The 19,223-nt window shown below is 34.4% G+C and overlaps 1 protein-coding gene across 1 annotated transcript in view; it reads left to right on the top strand.

Annotated features, from left to right (window-relative positions):
* Positions 1-13,424, top strand: part of LOC129053305 (deleted in azoospermia protein 1-like) — a 66,877-nt gene extending 53,453 nt beyond the window's left edge. The window contains exons 27-32 of the mRNA XM_054545374.1: positions 513-584; positions 2,946-3,035; positions 5,363-5,434; positions 7,790-7,861; positions 8,616-8,650; positions 13,361-13,424. Of these exons, the coding sequence (XP_054401349.1) occupies positions 513-584; positions 2,946-3,035; positions 5,363-5,434; positions 7,790-7,861; positions 8,616-8,650; positions 13,361-13,424 (405 nt within the window). The remainder of the gene's footprint in view (positions 1-512; positions 585-2,945; positions 3,036-5,362; positions 5,435-7,789; positions 7,862-8,615; positions 8,651-13,360) is intronic.
* The last annotated feature ends 5,799 nt before the right edge of the window (positions 13,425-19,223 follow it).

The raw sequence follows: 19,223 nt of genomic DNA on the forward strand, positions 1-19,223 counted from the left end.
TTTATACTGTCTCTGTTCCAGTATTGGATTATATACTGCACTTAGTTTTTCAACATAAAGTACAGAAAACGCCATAATTCTGTAGAACTACATATTACATTATAATATTGTCAAACACAAATCAGTCCGGAAGCATTTTTACAGCGAAATAGCAAATGTATTAATTTAACTTACATTGAACTCTGTCTTAATGTAGCCTTATCACCAGTGTAAGAAATAACTTCTGGGTGGGCATAAGTACACAATATAAGTAAGGTTAAGTTTGCCTGGTGAAATAGCCAGTTTTTTTGTCATTTGTCTGTTCCCCCTCCACGCCCAACCGTAGGACTTGACCGAGAATAATACATTCTTCATAAATCAGTCAGTCATACACAATTCTGCATTGTTGTATATAGAAAAATAATTAGTATTTCAATGTTTTTCATATTTTTGTTCTACTGGGAATATTTCTTTCTAATTAAAAAAAAAGTTTTACCTTATTAATTCATTCTTTCTGTATAATTTATTTTCAGGCATATCGTACTTATCCAAATGCACCAGTTCAGGTCATCACTAGATATCAGTCGCCTGTATATAATTATCAGGTAATGTAAGAGGAAGTAAAATGATTTGCTTTCCGATATTATAGAGGCCTTTAACTTGTTTATACAAATTTCCTGAATAGTTTGTCATTTTAAACTAGTGAAGTGTACCTAAAATTTAAGGCAACACTTAGAATTAGTGTAGAATGAAGACCTCTGTCTTATTAAGAAGTAATGAAGTAATATTTTGACAGGAATATACTTGGCAGTAACTTTTCTGTAGAACAGATTTCTGAGATTTGGTGTCCCCTTCTTCATTTCTGGATTGTAGTTTTCATCTTTGCTGTCAAATAACTGAATGAAACATCCAAAGTTGACTTTGCTGAATTTTGTTAGGGAGATAGAGTGAAGTAAAATTATGATCCACTTTTTAGAGCACAGAATTCCAATTATATTTTCATTTTAGCTGGCTGTTTCACGGTAGTAATTCTCTGGATCTCTTTTCATAGATAGGACTATGTCTGTGACCCATAATTGTATCTATGGTGATAAACTGAAAGAGCTACTATCTTTGAGGTTTCCACATTGCCAACTCCAGAAAATTTGGAGAAAGGTGAAGTTTCATATATAAAAGTAACAAGAATGTCATGGACTAAAAACATAAAGTACTTAAGTTTTCCATTCTGTTACTTTTATTATAATGAAAAAGGAGACAGCAGGATAAGTACTTCAATATTGTGTTTCTCATGTGTTTTTGAAAATGTGTAGGAATATTTTAATAGTTTTGGTGTCCGTTTTTTTTTTGTTTTTTTTTGTTTGTTTTTTTTTTTTTTTTTAAAGATGCCACCATAGTGGCCTGTTGGAGAGCAAAGGGATTGTGTTGTACTTGACATTAAGTGAATTAGCCAAACGTACACTTCCTGTTCATTCTTGATTTTTTTCCATGTCATATGTGCCTATAAATATGTTTAAATGATTCTTTATATTAATGTTTTATTTATTTGTTTTTTTACTTTCTTGTTAACCCGATTATAAACTCCAATGGGAGCAACAGTGCCTTTTTTGCTCTCAGGTTTTTATGTGCTTAAGCAATGGCAGGTCCACATAATGATGGACTATATAATCAAAGGTAGTATTCACATGGCTTTAGAATTAGTATGTATCTGCGTAGCATCTGCCTCTGGCATTACCAGCAATAGAACATTTGTAGAAGAGAAACAGAAATGCTTTGCTGTTAATTACTCTTAAATAAGAATAGGAATAAACAAGAGTATTACCTCTAAACCACCCGAGCTGCTTTCCCCCCTTATCGCCAGTTCCTAAAGTGCATGAAAGCAGCTCTCCTTACGTGTCTGCCCACTTTATTCTTCTGTAAGTTTAGCAGTTCATCTAGCTACTCTTCATTTGAAATGATTTCCAGATGCCTCCTCATGTAAATTGCTGACTTCTGGATATATTCTGGTTCTGGAATGGGTAGATTTCCGATGTGGTTTGATATATATATATATATAAATCGCCTGAGCTTCTGGCATCTGATTTCTCTGATCCTGCTTACATTGATATTTAAAGTAGGATTTGACATACTCTATCACTTACTGTTGATAAATAACGTTTGTATTCTTCTTAGTCTATTTTATTTATGTGTTAGTTTAAAAGACATATTCTTTGATGGAAAATAAAGTAACAAAATAATAGTGAACCAGTTGTGCAGTGTCTCTAATTTGTTGACATTTTCCACGTGCTTGAAACATGTATGGTATACCTCTTCTTTTTCCTTCTCTGAACAGTGGCTAGAAAAAAAGCCCTACTTGTTTGTGTCATTGACTGTGAGCCATTACTGAATCTGGGTGTATTCATGTATGCTGCTGCCTGTATGTTTTCAAACAATAAGAATTTATAGAAACATACAAGACATACTTTCTCTTCTGCACTATTGGATTATAGACTGCACTTAGTTTTTCGGAATGAAGTACAGAAAAAGCCATAACATCTATAGAACTACATGTTACCCTATAATATTGTCTAATACAAAACAGTCTAGAAATATTTTTACAGGGAGATAGCAAATGTGTTAATTTAACTTACATTGCAATCTGTCTAAGTGGAGCCTTATCACCAGTGTAAGAAATAACTTCTGGGTGGGCATAAGTACCCGGTATATATAAGGTAAGCTTTGGCTGGTGAAATAGTCACTTCTTTTGTCATTTGTCTCTTCCCCCTCCCCACCCAAAGGGTAGCACTTGACAAGAGAATTTTTATTTCTTCATAAAGTCAGTCATTTAGAAATCTGCATTGCTGTACGTAGAAAAACAATTACTGTTTCAAGGTTTTTCATATTTTTGTTATATTGGGAATTGTATTTCTTTCTATTTAAAAAAACGTTTTACCGTATTAATTCATTCTTTCTGTCAACTTTATTTTCAGGCTTATTCTACTTATCCAGATTCACCAGGTCAATTTACATCTATAAATTCCGTCATCCCTGGATATCAGTTGCCTGTATATAATTATCAGGTAATTGAAGAGGGAGTAAAATGGTTTACTTTCAGCTACTATTGAGGCCTTCCAACTTGTTTATACAAATTGCTTGAATAGTTTGTCATTTTAAAGTAGTGAAATGTACCTAAAATTTAAGAAATCACTTAGAATTCGTGTAATGAGGACCTCTGTGTTACTTAGAAGTGATGAAATCAGATTTTGACAGGAGTGTACTCAGCAATAACTTTTGTGTAGAACAATTTCTGAGATTTGTGTTTCCGTCTTTGTTTCAGCATGTATTTTGTTATCTTTGCTGTCAAAGAGCTGAAACATCCAGGCTGACTTCCATGAATCTTGCAGAGATATAAAGTGAAATAAAAGCTTTACCCAATTCTTAGAGCACAGAATTCCAATTGTATTTTTATTTTAGCTTGCTGCTTCATGGTAGTAGTTCTCTGGGTCTGTTTTCAACGATAACAAGTCTTATCTATGACCCGTAATCATATGTCTGGTAACAAATTCAAAGAATTAATATCTTTGAGGATGCTACAATTCTATTTCCAGAAAATTGGGAAGATTGAGGTTTTCCATGTAGAAGTAACAACAAGAACTTCAGGGATTAGAAACCTAAAGTACTTCTTTTTTTCTATTCTGTTTCTTTCATTATAACAAAGGAGCCATCATGATAAATACTTCAATATTATGTAACTCACGGGTTTTTGAAAATGTGTAGGAGTATTTACATAATTTTGGTTACTTTTTTTTTTTTTTTTTAAAAAGATTCCACTGCACTGGCCTGTTGGGGCGCAAAGGAGTTATGTTGTTCCTCTGGTAAAGCGAATTAGTGAAACATATACTTCCTCTTCTTTCTTGATTTTTTGTGTGTCGTATGTGCCTATAAATATTTTAAATCATCCTTTATATTAATGTGTTACGTTTTGTTACTTTCTTTTTAACCTCCCATGGCAGCAACAGTGCCTTTTTCTCTCTCAGGTTTTGTATACTTAAGCAATGGCTTATCCACGTAATGACAAGTGTTCAGTTACTTGTTGGTAGATTATTTAATGTAAGAAAGGTAGTCCTAATGTGGCTTTACCTAAGAACGGTAGTATTAATTTGGCTTTAGAAGAGCATGTATCTGATTAGAATCTGCGTCTGGATTTACCAAGCATAAAAAATTTGATAAAGAGAAACAGAAATGTTTTTCTGTTAATTACTCTTAAAGAAGAGTAGGATTAAAAAGAGCATTACCTCTATAACACCTGAGCTGCTTTCCCCCATGTAACTAAAATATTTGAAAGCAGTTCTTCTCATGTGTCTGCCTACTTTATTCTTCTCTAAGTTTAGCAATTAATCCAGCTATTCTTTATTTGAAATGATTTCCAGATGCCTCTGCATATAAATTGCTGACTTCTGGATATATTCTGATTCTGGAATGGGTAGAGTTCTGATAGTTTTAGATATCTGTAAATCCCATCAGTTTCTAGCATGTAGTGTCTCTGATCCTTGTTACTTTGCTATTTAAAGTAGATTTGACATATTCTGTCACTTATTGGTGATAAATAACGCTTATTTCCTTCTTAGTTCATTTTATTTATATCTTAGTTGAAAAGACATTTTCTTTGATGGAAAATAAAGTAACAGAATCGTAGTGAAATAGTTATTCAGTGTTTCTCATTTGTTGACGTTTTCCCTGTGCTTGAAACACGTGCGGTATACCTCATCAATGGGTAGAATAAAAGCCCTACTTCTAACATTTACTGTGAGCCATTACCGAATCTGGGTGTATTCATGCCTGCTGCGTACCTATATGTGTTCAAACAATTAGTATTTATTGAAACATATGAGACTTTATACTTTCTCTTTTCCAGTATTGGATTATATACTGCACTTAGTTTTTCAACTTAAAGTACGGAAAACGCCGTAAATTCTGTAGAACTACATATTACCTTATAGTATTGTCAAACACAAATCAGTCCGGAAGCATTTTTACAGCGAAATGGCAAATGTATTAATTTAACTTACATTGAACTCTGTCTTCATGCAGCCTTATCACCAGTGAAAGAAATAACTTCTGGGTGGGCATAAGTACACAATATAAGTAAGGTTAACTTTGCCTGGTGAAATAGCCAATTATTTTGTCATTTGTCTGTTCCCCCTCCACGCCCAACCGTAGGACTTGACCGAGAATAATACATTCTTCATAAATCAGTCAGTCATTTACAATTCTGCATTGTTGTGTATAGAAAAATAATTAGTATTTCAATGTTTTTCATATTTTTGTTCTACTGGGAATATTTCTTTCTAATTAAAAAAAAAGTTTTACCTTATTAATTCATTCTTTCTGTATAATTTATTTTCAGGCATATCGTACTTATCCAAATGCACCAGTTCAGGTCATCACTAGATATCAGTCGCCTGTATATAATTATCAGGTAATGTAAGAGGAAGTAAAATGATTTGCTTTCCGATATTATAGAGGCCTTTAACTTGTTTATACAAATTTCCTGAATAGTTTGTCATTTTAAACTAGTGAAGTGTACCTAAAATTTAAGGCAACACTTAGAATTAGTGTAGAATGAAGACCTCTGTCTTATTAAGAAGTAATGAAGTAATATTTTGACAGGAATATACTTGGCAGTAACTTTTCTGTAGAACAGATTTCTGAGATTTGGTGTCCCCTTCTTCATTTCTGGATTGTAGTTTTCATCTTTGCTGTCAAATAACTGAATGAAACATCCAAAGTTGACTTTGCTGAATTTTGTTAGGGAGATAGAGTGAAGTAAAATTATGATCCACTTTTTAGAGCACAGAATTCCAATTATATTTTCATTTTAGCTGGCTGTTTCACGGTAGTAATTCTCTGGATCTCTTTTCATAGATAGGACTATGTCTGTGACCCATAATTGTATCTATGGTGACAAACTGAAAGAGCTACTATCTTTGAGGTTTCCACATTGCCAACTCCAGAAAATTTGGAAAAAGGTGAAGTTTCATATATAAAAGTAACAAGAATGTCATGGACTAAAAACATAAAGTACTTAAGTTTTCCATTCTGTTACTTTTATTATAGTGAAAAAGGAGACAGCAGGATAAGTACTTCAATATTGTGTTTCTCATGTGTTTTTGAAAATGTGTAGGAATATTTTAATAGTTTTGGTGTCCGTTTTTTTTTTGTTTTTTTTTGTTTGTTTGTTTGTTTTTTTAAAGATGCCACCATAGTGGCCTGTTGGAGAGCAAAGGGATTGTGTTGTACTTGACGTTAAGTGAATTAGCCAAACGTACACTTCCTGTTCATTCTTGATTTTTTTCCATGTCATATGTGCCTATAAATATGTTTAAATGATTCTTTATATTAATGTTTTATTTATTTGTTTTTTTACTTTCTTGTTAACCCGATTATAAACTCCAATGGGTGCAACAGTGCCTTTTTTGCTCTCAGGTTTTTATGTGCTTAAGCAATGGCAGGTCCACATAATGATAGACTATATAATCAAAGGTAGTATTCACATGGCTTTAGAATTAGTATGTATCTGTGTAGCATCTGCCTCTGGCATTACCAGCAATAGAACATTTGTAGAAGAGAAACAGAAATGCTTTGCTGTTAATTACTCTTAAATAAGAATAGGAATAAACAAGAGTATTACCTCTAAACCACCTGAGCTGCTTTCCCCCCTTATCGCCAGTTCCTAAAGTGCATGAAAGCAGCTCTCCTTACGTGTCTGCCCACTTTATTCTTCTGTAAGTTTAGCAGTTCATCTAGCTACTCTTCATTTGAAATGATTTCCAGATGCCTCCTCATGTAAATTGCTGACTTCTGGATATATTCTGGTTCTGGAATGGGTAGATTTCCGATGTGGTTTGATATATATATATGTAAATCGCGTGAGCTTCTGGCATCTGATTTCTCTGATCCTGCTTACATTGATATTTAAAGTAGGATTTGACATACTCTATCACTTACTGTTGATAAATAACGTTTGTATTCTTCTTAGTCTATTTTATTTATGTGTTAGTTTAAAAGACATATTCTTTGATGGAAAATAAAGTAACAAAATAATAGTGAACCAGTTGTGCAGTGTCTCTAATTTGTTGACATTTTCCACGTGCTTGAAACATGTATGGTATACCTCTTCTTTTTCCTTCTCTGAACAGTGGCTAGAAAAAAAGCCCTACTTGTTTGTGTCATTGACTGTGAGCCATTACTGAATCTGGGTGTATTCATGTATGCTGCTGCCTGTATGTTTTCAAACAATAAGAATTTATTGAAACATACAAGACATACTTTCTCTTCTGCACTATTGGATTATAGACTGCACTTAGTTTTTCGGAATGAAGTACAGAAAAAGCCATAACATCTATAGAACTACATGTTACCCTATAATATTGTCTAATACAAAACAGTCTAGAAATATTTTTACAGGGAGATAGCAAATGTGTTAATTTAACTTACATTGCAATCTGTCTTAATGGAGCCTTATCACCAGTGTAAGAAATAACTTCTGGGTGAACATAAGTACCCGATATATATAAGGTAAACTTCGGCTGGTGAAATAGTCACTTCTTTTGTCATTTGTCTCTTCCCCCTCCCCACCCAAAGGGTAGCACTTGACAAGAGAATTTTTATTTCTTTATAAAGTCAGTCATTTAGAAATCTGCATTGCTGTACGTAGAAAAACAATTACTGTTTCAAAGTTGTTCATATTTTTGTTATATTGGTAATTGTATTTCTTTCTAATTTTAAAACACGGTTTACCGTATTCATTTTTTTCTGTAACCTTTATTTTCAGGCATTTCCTGCTTATCCAAATTCACCAATTCAGGTCACCACTGGATATCAGTTGCCTGTATATAATTATCAGGTAATGTAAGGAGTAAAATGTTTGCTTTCAGATATTATCGAGGCCTTAAAGTTGTTGATACAAATTTCCTGAATAGTTTGTCATTTTAAACTAGTGAAGTATAGGTAAAATTTAAGAAAACACTTAGAATAAGTCTAGAATGAAGACCTATGTATTACTTAGAAGTAATGGAATAATATTTTGACAGGACTATACTTGGCAATAACTTTTCTGTAGAAGAGTTTTCTGAGATTTGGCCCTTCTATATTTCAGGATATAGTTTTCATCTTTGCTGTCAAATAGCTGAATGGAACATCCAGAATGACTTTCATGAATTTTTTAGGGATATAGAGTGAATAAAATTATTACCCAATTCTTAGAGCACGTAATTCAAATTATAGTTTCATTTTAGCAGGCTGCTTCACCACAGTTGTTGTCTGGTTCTCTTTTCATAGTAGATAGGACTCTATCTATGTCCAATAATCATATCTGTCATAATAAATTGAAAGTAGTAACATCTTTGAGATTTCCACAATGCCAAATCCAAAAAATTGGGGGAAAGGTGAGGTTTTATATTTATATGTGGAAGTAACAAGAATATCAGGGATTAGAACCATAAAGCACTTCTTGTTTTCCATTCCGTTTCTTTTATTATAATAACAAAGGAGCCAGTATAAGTACTTCAATATTATATATATCATGTGTTTTTGAAAATGTTTAGGAATATTTGAGTAATTTTGATTTCCTGTTTTTTTTTTTTTTTTTTTTTTTTAAGATGCCACTGCAGTGGCCTGTTGCGGAGCAAAGGAGGTAGGTTGTACCTCGGGTAAAGTGAATTAGCCTACCATGCACTTCCTGTTCTTTCTGGATTATTTTCCATATCATATATGCCTATAAGTATTTTTAAATGGTTCTTTATATTAATGTGTTACATTTTGTTACTTTCTTTTTAACCCAGTTGCAGTCTCCCATGGGCACAACAGTGCCTTTTTCTGTCTCAGGTTTTTGTGTGCTTAAGCAGTGGCTGGTCCACATAATAAGTGTTCAGTTACTTGTTGATAGACTGTGTAATCTAAGAAAGATAGTATTAATGTTACTTTAGAATTAGCATGTATCTGCCTAGGGTCTGCCTCTGGCTTTACCAGCCACAAAAAACTTGTTGAAGAGAAACAGAAATGTTTTGCTGTTAATTACTCTTAAATAAGAGTAGGAATAAAAAAGAGTATTACCTCTAAAACACCTGAGCTTCTTTCCCCCCTTATACCTAGTTCCGAAAATATTAGAAAGCAGCTGTTCTGATGTTTCTGCCTAGTTTATTCTTTAAGGATAGCGATTAATCTAGCTCTTATTTACTTGCAATGATTTCCAGATGCCACCTCATATAAACTGCTGACTTCTGGGTATATTCTGGTTCTGGAATGTATAGATTTCTGATGTCATTTACTATACCTATAAATCCTGTGAATTTCTGGCATGTAATTTCTCTGATCCTGATTACTTTGATATTTAAAGTAGGATTTGACATACTCTATCACTTATTGGTGATAAATAACGTTTATTTTCTTCTTAGTCCATTCTCTTTATGTGTTAGTTGAAAAGACATTTTCTTTGATGGAAAATAAAGTAACAAAATAGTAGTGAAATAGTTCTTCAGTGTCTCTCATTTATTGACATTCTGCATGTACTTGAAATGTGTAGGATTATACCTCTTCTTCTTTTTTCTTCTCTGAACAATGGCTAGAGAAAAAGCCCTACTTGTTTCTAACATTTACAGTGAGCCGTTACTGAATCTGGGTGTATTCATGTATGCTGCTTCCTATATGTTTTCAAACAATAAGTATTTATTGAAACATATAAGACATTGTACTGTCCTTCTCCAGTTTTGGATTGTATACTGCCCTTAGTTTTTCGAAATGAAGTACAGAAAAAAACATAACATCTGTAGGAGAACTACATATTACCGTGTAGTATTGTCAAACACAAAACTATCTGGAAGTATATTGACAAAGAAATAGCAAATGTATTAACTTAACTTACATTGACATCTGTCTTAATGGAGCCTTATCAGCAGTGTAAGAAATAACTTCTGGGTGGGCGTAAGTAGACAGTGTAAGTTAGGTAAACTTTGCTTGGTGAAATAGTCACTACTTTTGTCATTTGTGTGTTCCCCTGCCCCACCCAAAGGGGCTTAGCACTTGATAGAGAATATTTCTTTCTTCCTAAAGTGATTCATTCATTTAGAATTCCGCATTGTTGTATTTAGAAAAGTAACAAATATTTTAAAGTTTTTCATTTTTTTTTTTAAATTTTGGGAATAATATTTCTTTCTAATTTAAAAAGATGTTTTACCGTATTCATTCTTTCTGTAAACTTACTTTCAGACATATCTTACCCAGATTCACCAGGTCAGGTCACCACTGGGTATCAGTTGCCTGTATATAATTATCAGGTAACTGAAGAGGGAGTAAAATGATTTATTTTCAGATACTGTTGAGCCCTTTAAGTTGTTTATACAAATTTCCTGAATAGTGTGTCATTTTAAACTAGTGAAGTGTACCTAAAATTTAGGAAAACACTTGCAATTGGTCTAGAATGAAGCCCTCTGTATTATTTAGAAGTAATGGATTAACATTGTGACAGGAATATAGTTAGCGATAACTTTTCTGTAAAACAGTTTTCTGAGATTCTCTGTAAAACAGTTTTCTGAGATTCATTGTCCCCATCTGTATTTCAGCATGTAGTTTTTCATCTTCACTGTCAAATAGCTGAAACATCCAGACTGACTTTCATCAATTGTTTAGGGAGATAGAGTGAAATAAAATTATCATCCCATTCTTAGAGCACAGAATTCCAATTATATTTCTATTTTAGTTTGCTGCTTCATAATAGTAGTTCTCTGGGCCTCTTTTCATAGATGTGACTATATCTGTGACCCATAATCATATCTATGGTGATAAGTAATAAATTGAAAGAACTCGTATCCTTGAGATTTCCACAATGCCAACTCCAGAAAATTGGGAGAATGGCGAGGTTTTACATATAAAAGTAACAAGAACGTCAGGGGTTAGAAACATAAGTACTTCTTTTTTCTACTCTGTTTCTTTCATTTTAGTAACAAAGGAGCCAGCATGATAAGTGCTTCAATATTGTGTATCTCATGAGTGTTTTAAAATGTGTAAGAATATTTTAATAGTTTTGGTTTCCTTCCTTTTTTTTTTTTTTTTTTTTTTTTAAAGATGCCACCATAGTGGCCTGTTGGGGAGCTAAAGGGGTTATGGAGTAAAGTGAAATTAATGAAACATAGACTTCCTCATCTTTCTTGACTTTTTTTTCTATGCCATATATGCCTATAGATATTTTTAAATGGTTCTTTATATTAATGTTTTATGTTTTGTTACTTTAACCCAATTGTAAACTCCCATGGGAGCAACAGTGCCTTTTTGTCTCTCAGGTTTTTGTGTGCTGAAACAGTAGCTGGTCCACATAATGATAAGTGTTCAGTTACTTGTTGATAGACCATATAATCCAGGAATGGTAGTATTAACTTGGCTTTAGAATTAGCATGTATCTGCCTAGAATATGCCTCTGGCTTTACTAGCCATAAAAAATTTGTTGAAGAGAAACCGAAATGTTTTGCTATTAATTTCTCTTAAAGAGGAATCGGAATAAAACGTTTTGCTATTAATTCCTCTTAAAGAGGAATTAGAGTATTACCTCGAATACACCAGAGCTGCTGTCTTACATCACGACTGGATATTTGAAGGATATAATAAGTGTTAAAATTCTCAAACACTCCCGTACTACCTTTGTTTCTTAGAATCCTTCTACCTCTGATTATGTTGATGCCTGGAAGAGATTTTAAAACCAAAGGCTGCCTTAATGTATTTCGACTTTTCGTTTAAAACAAGGTTTCTGAAGTAGCACAATTGAATTTCAACACAACCTACGTTGAAACTTTTGATACCAGCTCACCTTTTTGAGGAATAAATAAGTAGCTTTTAAACGTATCTGTGTATCTGTTTAATTACACTTTCATTATTTTAAATATAGGCCTTATTCAGCTCTTAACTATCACTGTGGAGAAGTTGATAACAGGAGGTGATGTTGTGCCAAATGAATGCTCAATTCATGAAGCTACCACACCCTCTGGAAATGGCCCACAGAAGGAAGGCAAACATCTAACTTTGAATTTTTTTAAAATATGTATTTTGTGTTTTTTTCTAGTTTTAATAACTTTTTTTGAGAAGCAAACAGTTTTGCCCAAATTTTAAGATGTTAGCCATAAATCACGGAGCTTAAATAATGGACCGATACTCAGAAGTTAATGTGAAGGTTGTTGAAATTTCAGATACCCCAAATATTCAGTATGTACATAAAGTTTCTGATTCAGCAGTCGTTTCCTGTATTTCAGTTCCACTAATTTTAAAAAGCCATTCTTTAATAAATACTGTATTAATATGATTTGGAAGAATGCTATGGGAGGGTTTCCTCTAGAATTCTACTCAAAAGAAGAATTCGTATGAATTACATGTCCCTTTTCTTTTACCACAGTTTTGATCTTAAGCAGTGAAAAATATTATTTAAATAAGCATTCTATCCATAACATTATATGTGGCAGAAGTTTCCAACAGTGGTGAAGTCAGGAGTAATTATTCAAATACTGAAGTAGACAGCGTTGTTTCTGTTTTTTATCATTACTGCAAATTTCTGTAATAACAATACTGTCACTCTTGCATCACATATGTTCTGTTAAATAGGTGGGAGTGTGGAAGTAGTTGATGTACTGGTAATAGGTATAATACCCAAGAAATCCCATTGGAGTGTAAATTCCTTGATTTGATATTGGATTTTAAATAGTGAATAAATATTAAAACATACTCTTACAGTGTAATTGGCAGGTTTTGTCCTGAGTTTTTTTTTTTTTCTTGAAACATTGGAGTTCACTTAGGGATTTAACAAACTGAGCTTTTTAAACCAGTATTGTATCGCTAAGGTTCTAAAATAATTCTTTGATTTGTCAGAAAACTTACATACTGAGGATATGTGGTAGGAATTACAAGTCACATTTTTATGAAATTTTTTTTTTTTTTTTTTTTTTTTGAGACAGGGTCTTCCGGTGTCACCCAGGCTGGGAGTGCAGTGGTGTGATCTCGGCTCACTGCAACTTCCGTCTCCTAGGTTCCAGTAATTCTCCCTACCTCAGCCTCCTGAATAGGTGGAATTACAGGCGCCCGCCACCCAGCTAATTTTTGTATTTTGTAGTGGAGAAGGGGTTTCGCCGTGTTGGCCAGGATGGTCTTGAACTCCTGACCTCAGGTGATCTGTCTGCCTCGGGCTCCCAAAATGCTGGCATTACAGGTGTGAGCCACTGTTGCCAGCCTCTTTTAGCATTTTTTGCGTTTCTTTAGAAATAAACTAATATGTTCAGTAAACCATCAAAATAAAAGAAACACACACCCTTATTAAGAGCGAGTGAAAGAACGAGTTGTCTTTACATTACTGAAAACTTGTGTGTTTCAGAAATCTGTGGACCGAAGCATACAGATGGTGGTATCTTGTCTGTTTAATCCAGAGAGCAGACTGATAAATTCTGTTGTTACTCAAGATGACTACTTCAAGGTATGAAAGGAATGGTATGCATAATTAAAAAGCCCACTTGTTCCCTCTCAAGTTAGCTGTTTTCCTTGTGGTACATGTATTTTGAGATTTCTTAGAGGAATTTTTTTTTTTTTTTTTTTTTTTTTTTTGAGACGGAGTCTCGTTCTGTCACCCAGGCTGGAGTGCGGTGGCACCATCTAGGCTCACTGCAAGCTGCAAGCTCAACCTCCTGGGTTTACTTAATGCCATTCTCCTGCCTCAGCCTTCCAAGTAGCTGGGGCTACAGGCGCCCACCACCACGCCCAGCTAATTTTTTTCTATTTTTAGTAGAGACGGGGTTTCACCGTGTTAGCCAGGATGTTCTCTATCTCCTGACCTCGTGATCTGCCCGCCTCAGCCTCCCAAAGTGCTGGGATTACAGGCGTGAGCCACCGCGCTCGGCCTAGAGCATTTAATTGAACTGTTGGCATTTGACTGTAACCCAGTAAACCAGTGTGGGTTTTACTTGGCAGTATATTTTCTGCTGCCAAACCTTGATATATATATGTAGTCGAATTTAGGGAAGAACCCTGCGGCAGAAATCTGTAATTGAAAGGGTTTACTAGAGAAGAGAGTTAGTTGACTACCATGACCAAATAGTAAAAGAAAATTTTAGATACAGAAAGCAGATCTTGGCCGGGTACAGTGGCTCACGCCTGTAATCCCAACACTTGGGGGCTGAGGTGGGTGGATTGCTTGAGCTCAGGAGTTTGAGACCACCCTGGGTAACATGGCAAAACACCATCTCTACAAAAAAATACAAAAATCATCCAGTTGTGATAGTACATGCCTGTAGTCCCAACTACTCCAGAGGAGTCTGAGGCAGGAGGATTGCTTGAGCCTGGAAAGTTGAGGCTGCACCGAGCCGTGATCGTGCCATTGTAGTCCAGCCTGGGCAACAGAGTGAGAGACCTTTCTCTCAAAAAAAATAAAAAAAAGAAAAGAAAAGTAGAACTTAACACGTGCGTATTGGACTAAAGAGAAGAAAAGAAATGGTTTATTCAGATGATACACCTGAACAGTGTGAAGGGAGAAAAGGGGTAAAATGAAGCAGTAAAAAGTTCAGTAGAAAGAAAGAAAGGTTGATTCAGAGTTGGTGAAGTGGAAGAGAATGTGGCTAGTTGAATTCCAGAAAGATCTGATTTCTGCTCCCACTTTCTATCCATGTTGGATAGATAAATCTTTTATTAAGGTTCTAGTTTTTACAAGTCTAGAATGAGAAGGTACAGGACTAAAGGTTTCTGGGTTCTTGTGGTTTTAAGTCTATAAATATGAAAAAGAACTAACCTGGTCAGCCCAGTGGGAGAAAAATACTATGGTTAATAAAGGGAAGGTGTTTTTTAAGTAACAATTTTATTGAAATAATAGCAGTAATACAATTTATGTATTTAAAGTGTGCACTTCACTGTTTTTTCGTATATTCAAGGTTGTGCAACCATGTCCACAATCAATTTTAGAATATTTAAATCACCCCAAAAATCACCCCACTACCTTAGCAGTCACCTGCTATTTTCCCAGAACTTGTGTATCCCCAGGCAACCACTAATTTACTTTCTTCCTCTGAGGATTTTCCTGTGGCGGACATTTCTTGTATATGGAATCACACATAATGATGTGGCATTTTGTGACTGGATGTTTTCACTCAGCTTAATGTTTGTAAGGTTCGTCAGTATTCTAGCACTTATCAGAACTTCATCATTTCTTTTCATTTGTAGATATTACTTTATTCTGTTTATGCGTTCATCTGTTAAAGACATTTGGATTATTTCCATTTTTTAGCTGTTATAAATAATGCTGTGAACATTCACGTACAAGTTATTGTGTGGACATACGTGCTTGCTTCTCTTGCGTATATACTTGGGAATGGAATTGCTAAGTCATATTCAACCTTTAGTGGAACTGCCAGATTTGTCAAAACTGGCTACACACTTTACATTAGAAAGAAAATGTTTAACCATCGCTTTGTGTCTTAAAACACAACCAGCTTTTTTTCATCTGTGAATGGATATGGGATGAAGCTTAAGACTTTTTAAAAGGTTGTATTATGGATCATCTGTATAATGTAGAAGAGTAGAGGCACATAGCAGAATTAAGTTCTTAACATCTTTGCAACAGGGAGTAAACATATTTAAATTTGACATTTGTTCTCTTGTTGCTTCATTCTACATAGATAGTATAATTTAGAAAAGAAAGAACTGGAATTGTACATCAGCTTACCTTGCCCAAAGTTCTGATTACATTGGTGTCTGCAGTAGTACTTAAATGATGTTCAAAGCAGAAGACAGTCTTTCGTGTGTTTTTGTTTTGTTTTGTTTTGTTTTTGTTTTTTTGTTTTGTTTTGTTTTGTTTTTTGAGTTGACCTCATTTGGTCATCCAGGCTGGAGTGCAGTGTCGCAATCACAGCTTACTACAACCTCAAACTCCTGCACTCAAGGGATCCTTCTGCCTCAGCGTCCCAAATAGTTAGGACTGCAGACTTGCACCACCACACTTAGCTGGTTAAAAAGATTGTTTTCTTTTTTTTTTTTTTTTTTTGAGGTGACCTCATTTGGTCATCCAGGCTGGAGTGCAGTGTCGCAATCACAGCTTACTACAACCTCAAACTCCTGCACTCAAGGGATCCTTCTGCCTCAGCGTCCCGAATAGTTAGGACTACAGACATGCACCACCACACTTAGCTAGTTAAAAAGTTTTTTTTGTTTGTTTGTTTTTGTTTTTGAGATAGAGTCCCACTCTGTCACCCAGGCTGGAGTGCAGTGGTGCGATCTTCGCTCACTGCAAGCTCTGCTCCCTCCCAGGTTCACGCCGTTCTCCTGCCTCAGCCTCGTGAGTAGCTGGGACTACAAGGACCTGCCACCACGCCCAACTAATTTTTTGTGTTTTTAGTAAAGATGGGGTTCCATCCTGTTAGCCAGGATGGTCTCGATCTTCTGACCTTGTGACATGCCTGCCTTGGCCTCCCAAAGTGCTGGGATTACAGGCGTGAGCCACCGTGCGCAACTCCTGGGCTCAAGTGATCCTCCTGCCTCAGCCTCCCGAAGTGCTGGGATTACAGGCGTGTGCCACCATGTCCGGCCCAGAAAATATTTTTTTAAACTTGAGTTCTCAAGTTTAAAACTTGAGAACTCAAGTCTGGTGTTAGACAAAAGACTCCCTTTGAAACTTGCAGAGTTTTCTGCTTATTTGGGAGAGGAATCAGAAGTTGGCATCCTGCAGTTGTCTAACATCTAGACCTATTTTGATTGACTGCATGTTGTTATATTGAATTAGAATGCCTGAGATATTTTTGAATGTATTTACAATTTCCATAGCTGATTTCACTCTTCATTGTCTTAATTATCCAGCCCTTTCACAATCTTGCTTCCTACATGACCTCTGAAGATACATGTTGGTGTCCAGTTTTCTAGATTTTAACCTAAATAGATTATCACTCTTTTGACAGATGAGGTAACTTCCAGAAGCCACTTTTATGGCTTGAAATGAAACTGAAGCCTTAAAAATGAAGGCTGAAAATGAAACTGAAGTCTTAAAAAAAGGGCACAGCTTTGTAGAAAAGGAAATGTTATTACTCATTTACTCATTCCCATTCCTCCTTGTAAGGCCTCTCACTTCTCTTTGCATGTCTGTAGGCAACATAGAGTGAAAATAAAGTTTTGCATGTATTTTAAAGTTTTATCTTCCTTTCTAAAGAATGGCATGTCTTCACAGGTTAATGATACGTCTTTAAATGCCAAAACTTACATATTTTAATCTAAAAACATGAACTTTTAGATTGGAGAGCTGTTCGCAAGCTGTAGTTGCTATTAAATGCAGTTCAATTAGTGAAAAAAAGTATTTTTTACAATTACATTTTCTACCAGCTGTCTTTGGGACATCACTGCAAAATTATTAACTAAGAAGTACATAAAATGATACTGAGTTTAAGTCCTGTTATTTCTGAGTTTACTGGAATTTGTTTTCTTTAATTATTGATTTCTTTTTTAACTGTTTAATAAAACTAGCCATCTTGGTACATTTATCATCCCAGTGTTCAAATATGCTTCCTGAAAAGAATCATCTTTTTTTCTTATTATTTGTAATGTTTAAACTCAAAACAAACGGTTTAAGTTTTGACGACTTTCAGACCCATAGTAGTCATCAGAAATTTTCGGTAAAATAAAAGGACTATTTCTGTCTTTTCCAGGATAAAAGAGTGCATCGCTTCAGAAGAAGTTTGACAGTATTTAAATCTGTTTGATCCTCTCGGCTGTCTAGTTCTGTGGGAAGTTGGTGGTTTTGAATATTAAGCTAAAAGTTTTCCACTGTTCCAGAAATTCTGAATTTTGGTAAATCACACTGAAACTTTCTGTATAAGTTGTATTATTAGACTCTCTAGTTTTATCTTACATTGAAACTGTTCTTCCTTAGATGTTTATTTAGAACCTGGTTCTGTGTTTAATATATAGTTTAAAGTAAAAAATAATTGAGACTGAAAGAATGTTAAGATTTATCTGCAAGGATTTTTAAAAAAATGAAATTTGCATTTTAAGTGTTTAAAAGCAAATACTGATTTTCAAAAACAAGTTTTTAAAACCTGATTTGAAAGCTAAGAATTTTGATAGTCCGAACACAAGCATTTCACTTCTCCAAGAAGTACCTGTGAACAGTACAGTATTTCAGTATTGAGCTTTGCATTTATGATTTATCTAGAAATTTACCTGAAAAGCAGAATTTTTAAAACTGCATTTTTAATCAGTGGAACTCAATGTATAATTAGCTTTATTGAAGTCTTCTTATCCAAACCCAGTAAAACAGATTCTAAGCAAACAGTCCAGTCAGTGAATCATAATGTTTGTTCAAAGTATGTTATCTTTTATCTAGAATCCACACATATATATATATATATATATATATATATATATATATATCCAATTCGATTGGGATAGTAATTAGGTAACTAAAATTCTGGGCCTAATTTTTTAAAGAATCCAAGGCAAACTAAACTTTACTAGGTATATAACCTTCTCAATGAGTTACCATTCTTCGTTTTTATTAAAAAAAAATTGTTCCTTGAAATGCTAAACTTAATGGCTGTATGTGAAATTTGCAAAATAACTGGTATTAAAGAACGCTGCAACTTTTTTATGTCACTCAAAGATTAATCAGGAATTGCTTTTATAAAAACATTGAAGTATTAGTTACTTGCTATAAATAGATTTTTATTTTTGTTGTTTAGCCTGTTATATTTCATTTTGTAAAATAAAATATGTCCAGAGGAGACAAAATAGGTAGTTTTGATATTTCTAAATCACGAAAGTTGTTTAGTAAGTATATCTTAAGAATCTGCTAGAGTTAAAGTTAACGTTGTTTCTAGATTAGGTAGTGTCCTCATTTTATATTGTGACCACACAGCTAGAGCACCGGAGCCCTTTTGCTATACTCACAGTCTTTTTTTCCCAGCCTCTTTTACTAGTCTTTCAGGAGGTTTGCTCTTAGGACTGGTGATGTAAAGAATGGAAGTAGCTGTATGAGCAGTTCAAGGGCCAAGCCGTGGAATGGTAGCAATGGGATATAATACCTTTCTGAGGGAAACATTTGTATCAGTATCATTTGATCTGCCATGGACATGAGTTTAAAGTGGCTTTCTGGCCCTTCTTTCAATGGCTTCTTCCCTAAAACATGGAGACTCTTAAGTTAATGTAGTTACTATGGGCCATATTAGTAATGCCCACTGGGGTCTATGATTTCTCAACATTTTCATTCTGAA

The sequence above is a fragment of the Pongo abelii genome, chromosome Y (genome assembly GCF_028885655.2).
Source record: "Pongo abelii isolate AG06213 chromosome Y, NHGRI_mPonAbe1-v2.0_pri, whole genome shotgun sequence".
Lineage (NCBI taxonomy): Eukaryota > Metazoa > Chordata > Mammalia > Primates > Hominidae > Pongo > Pongo abelii.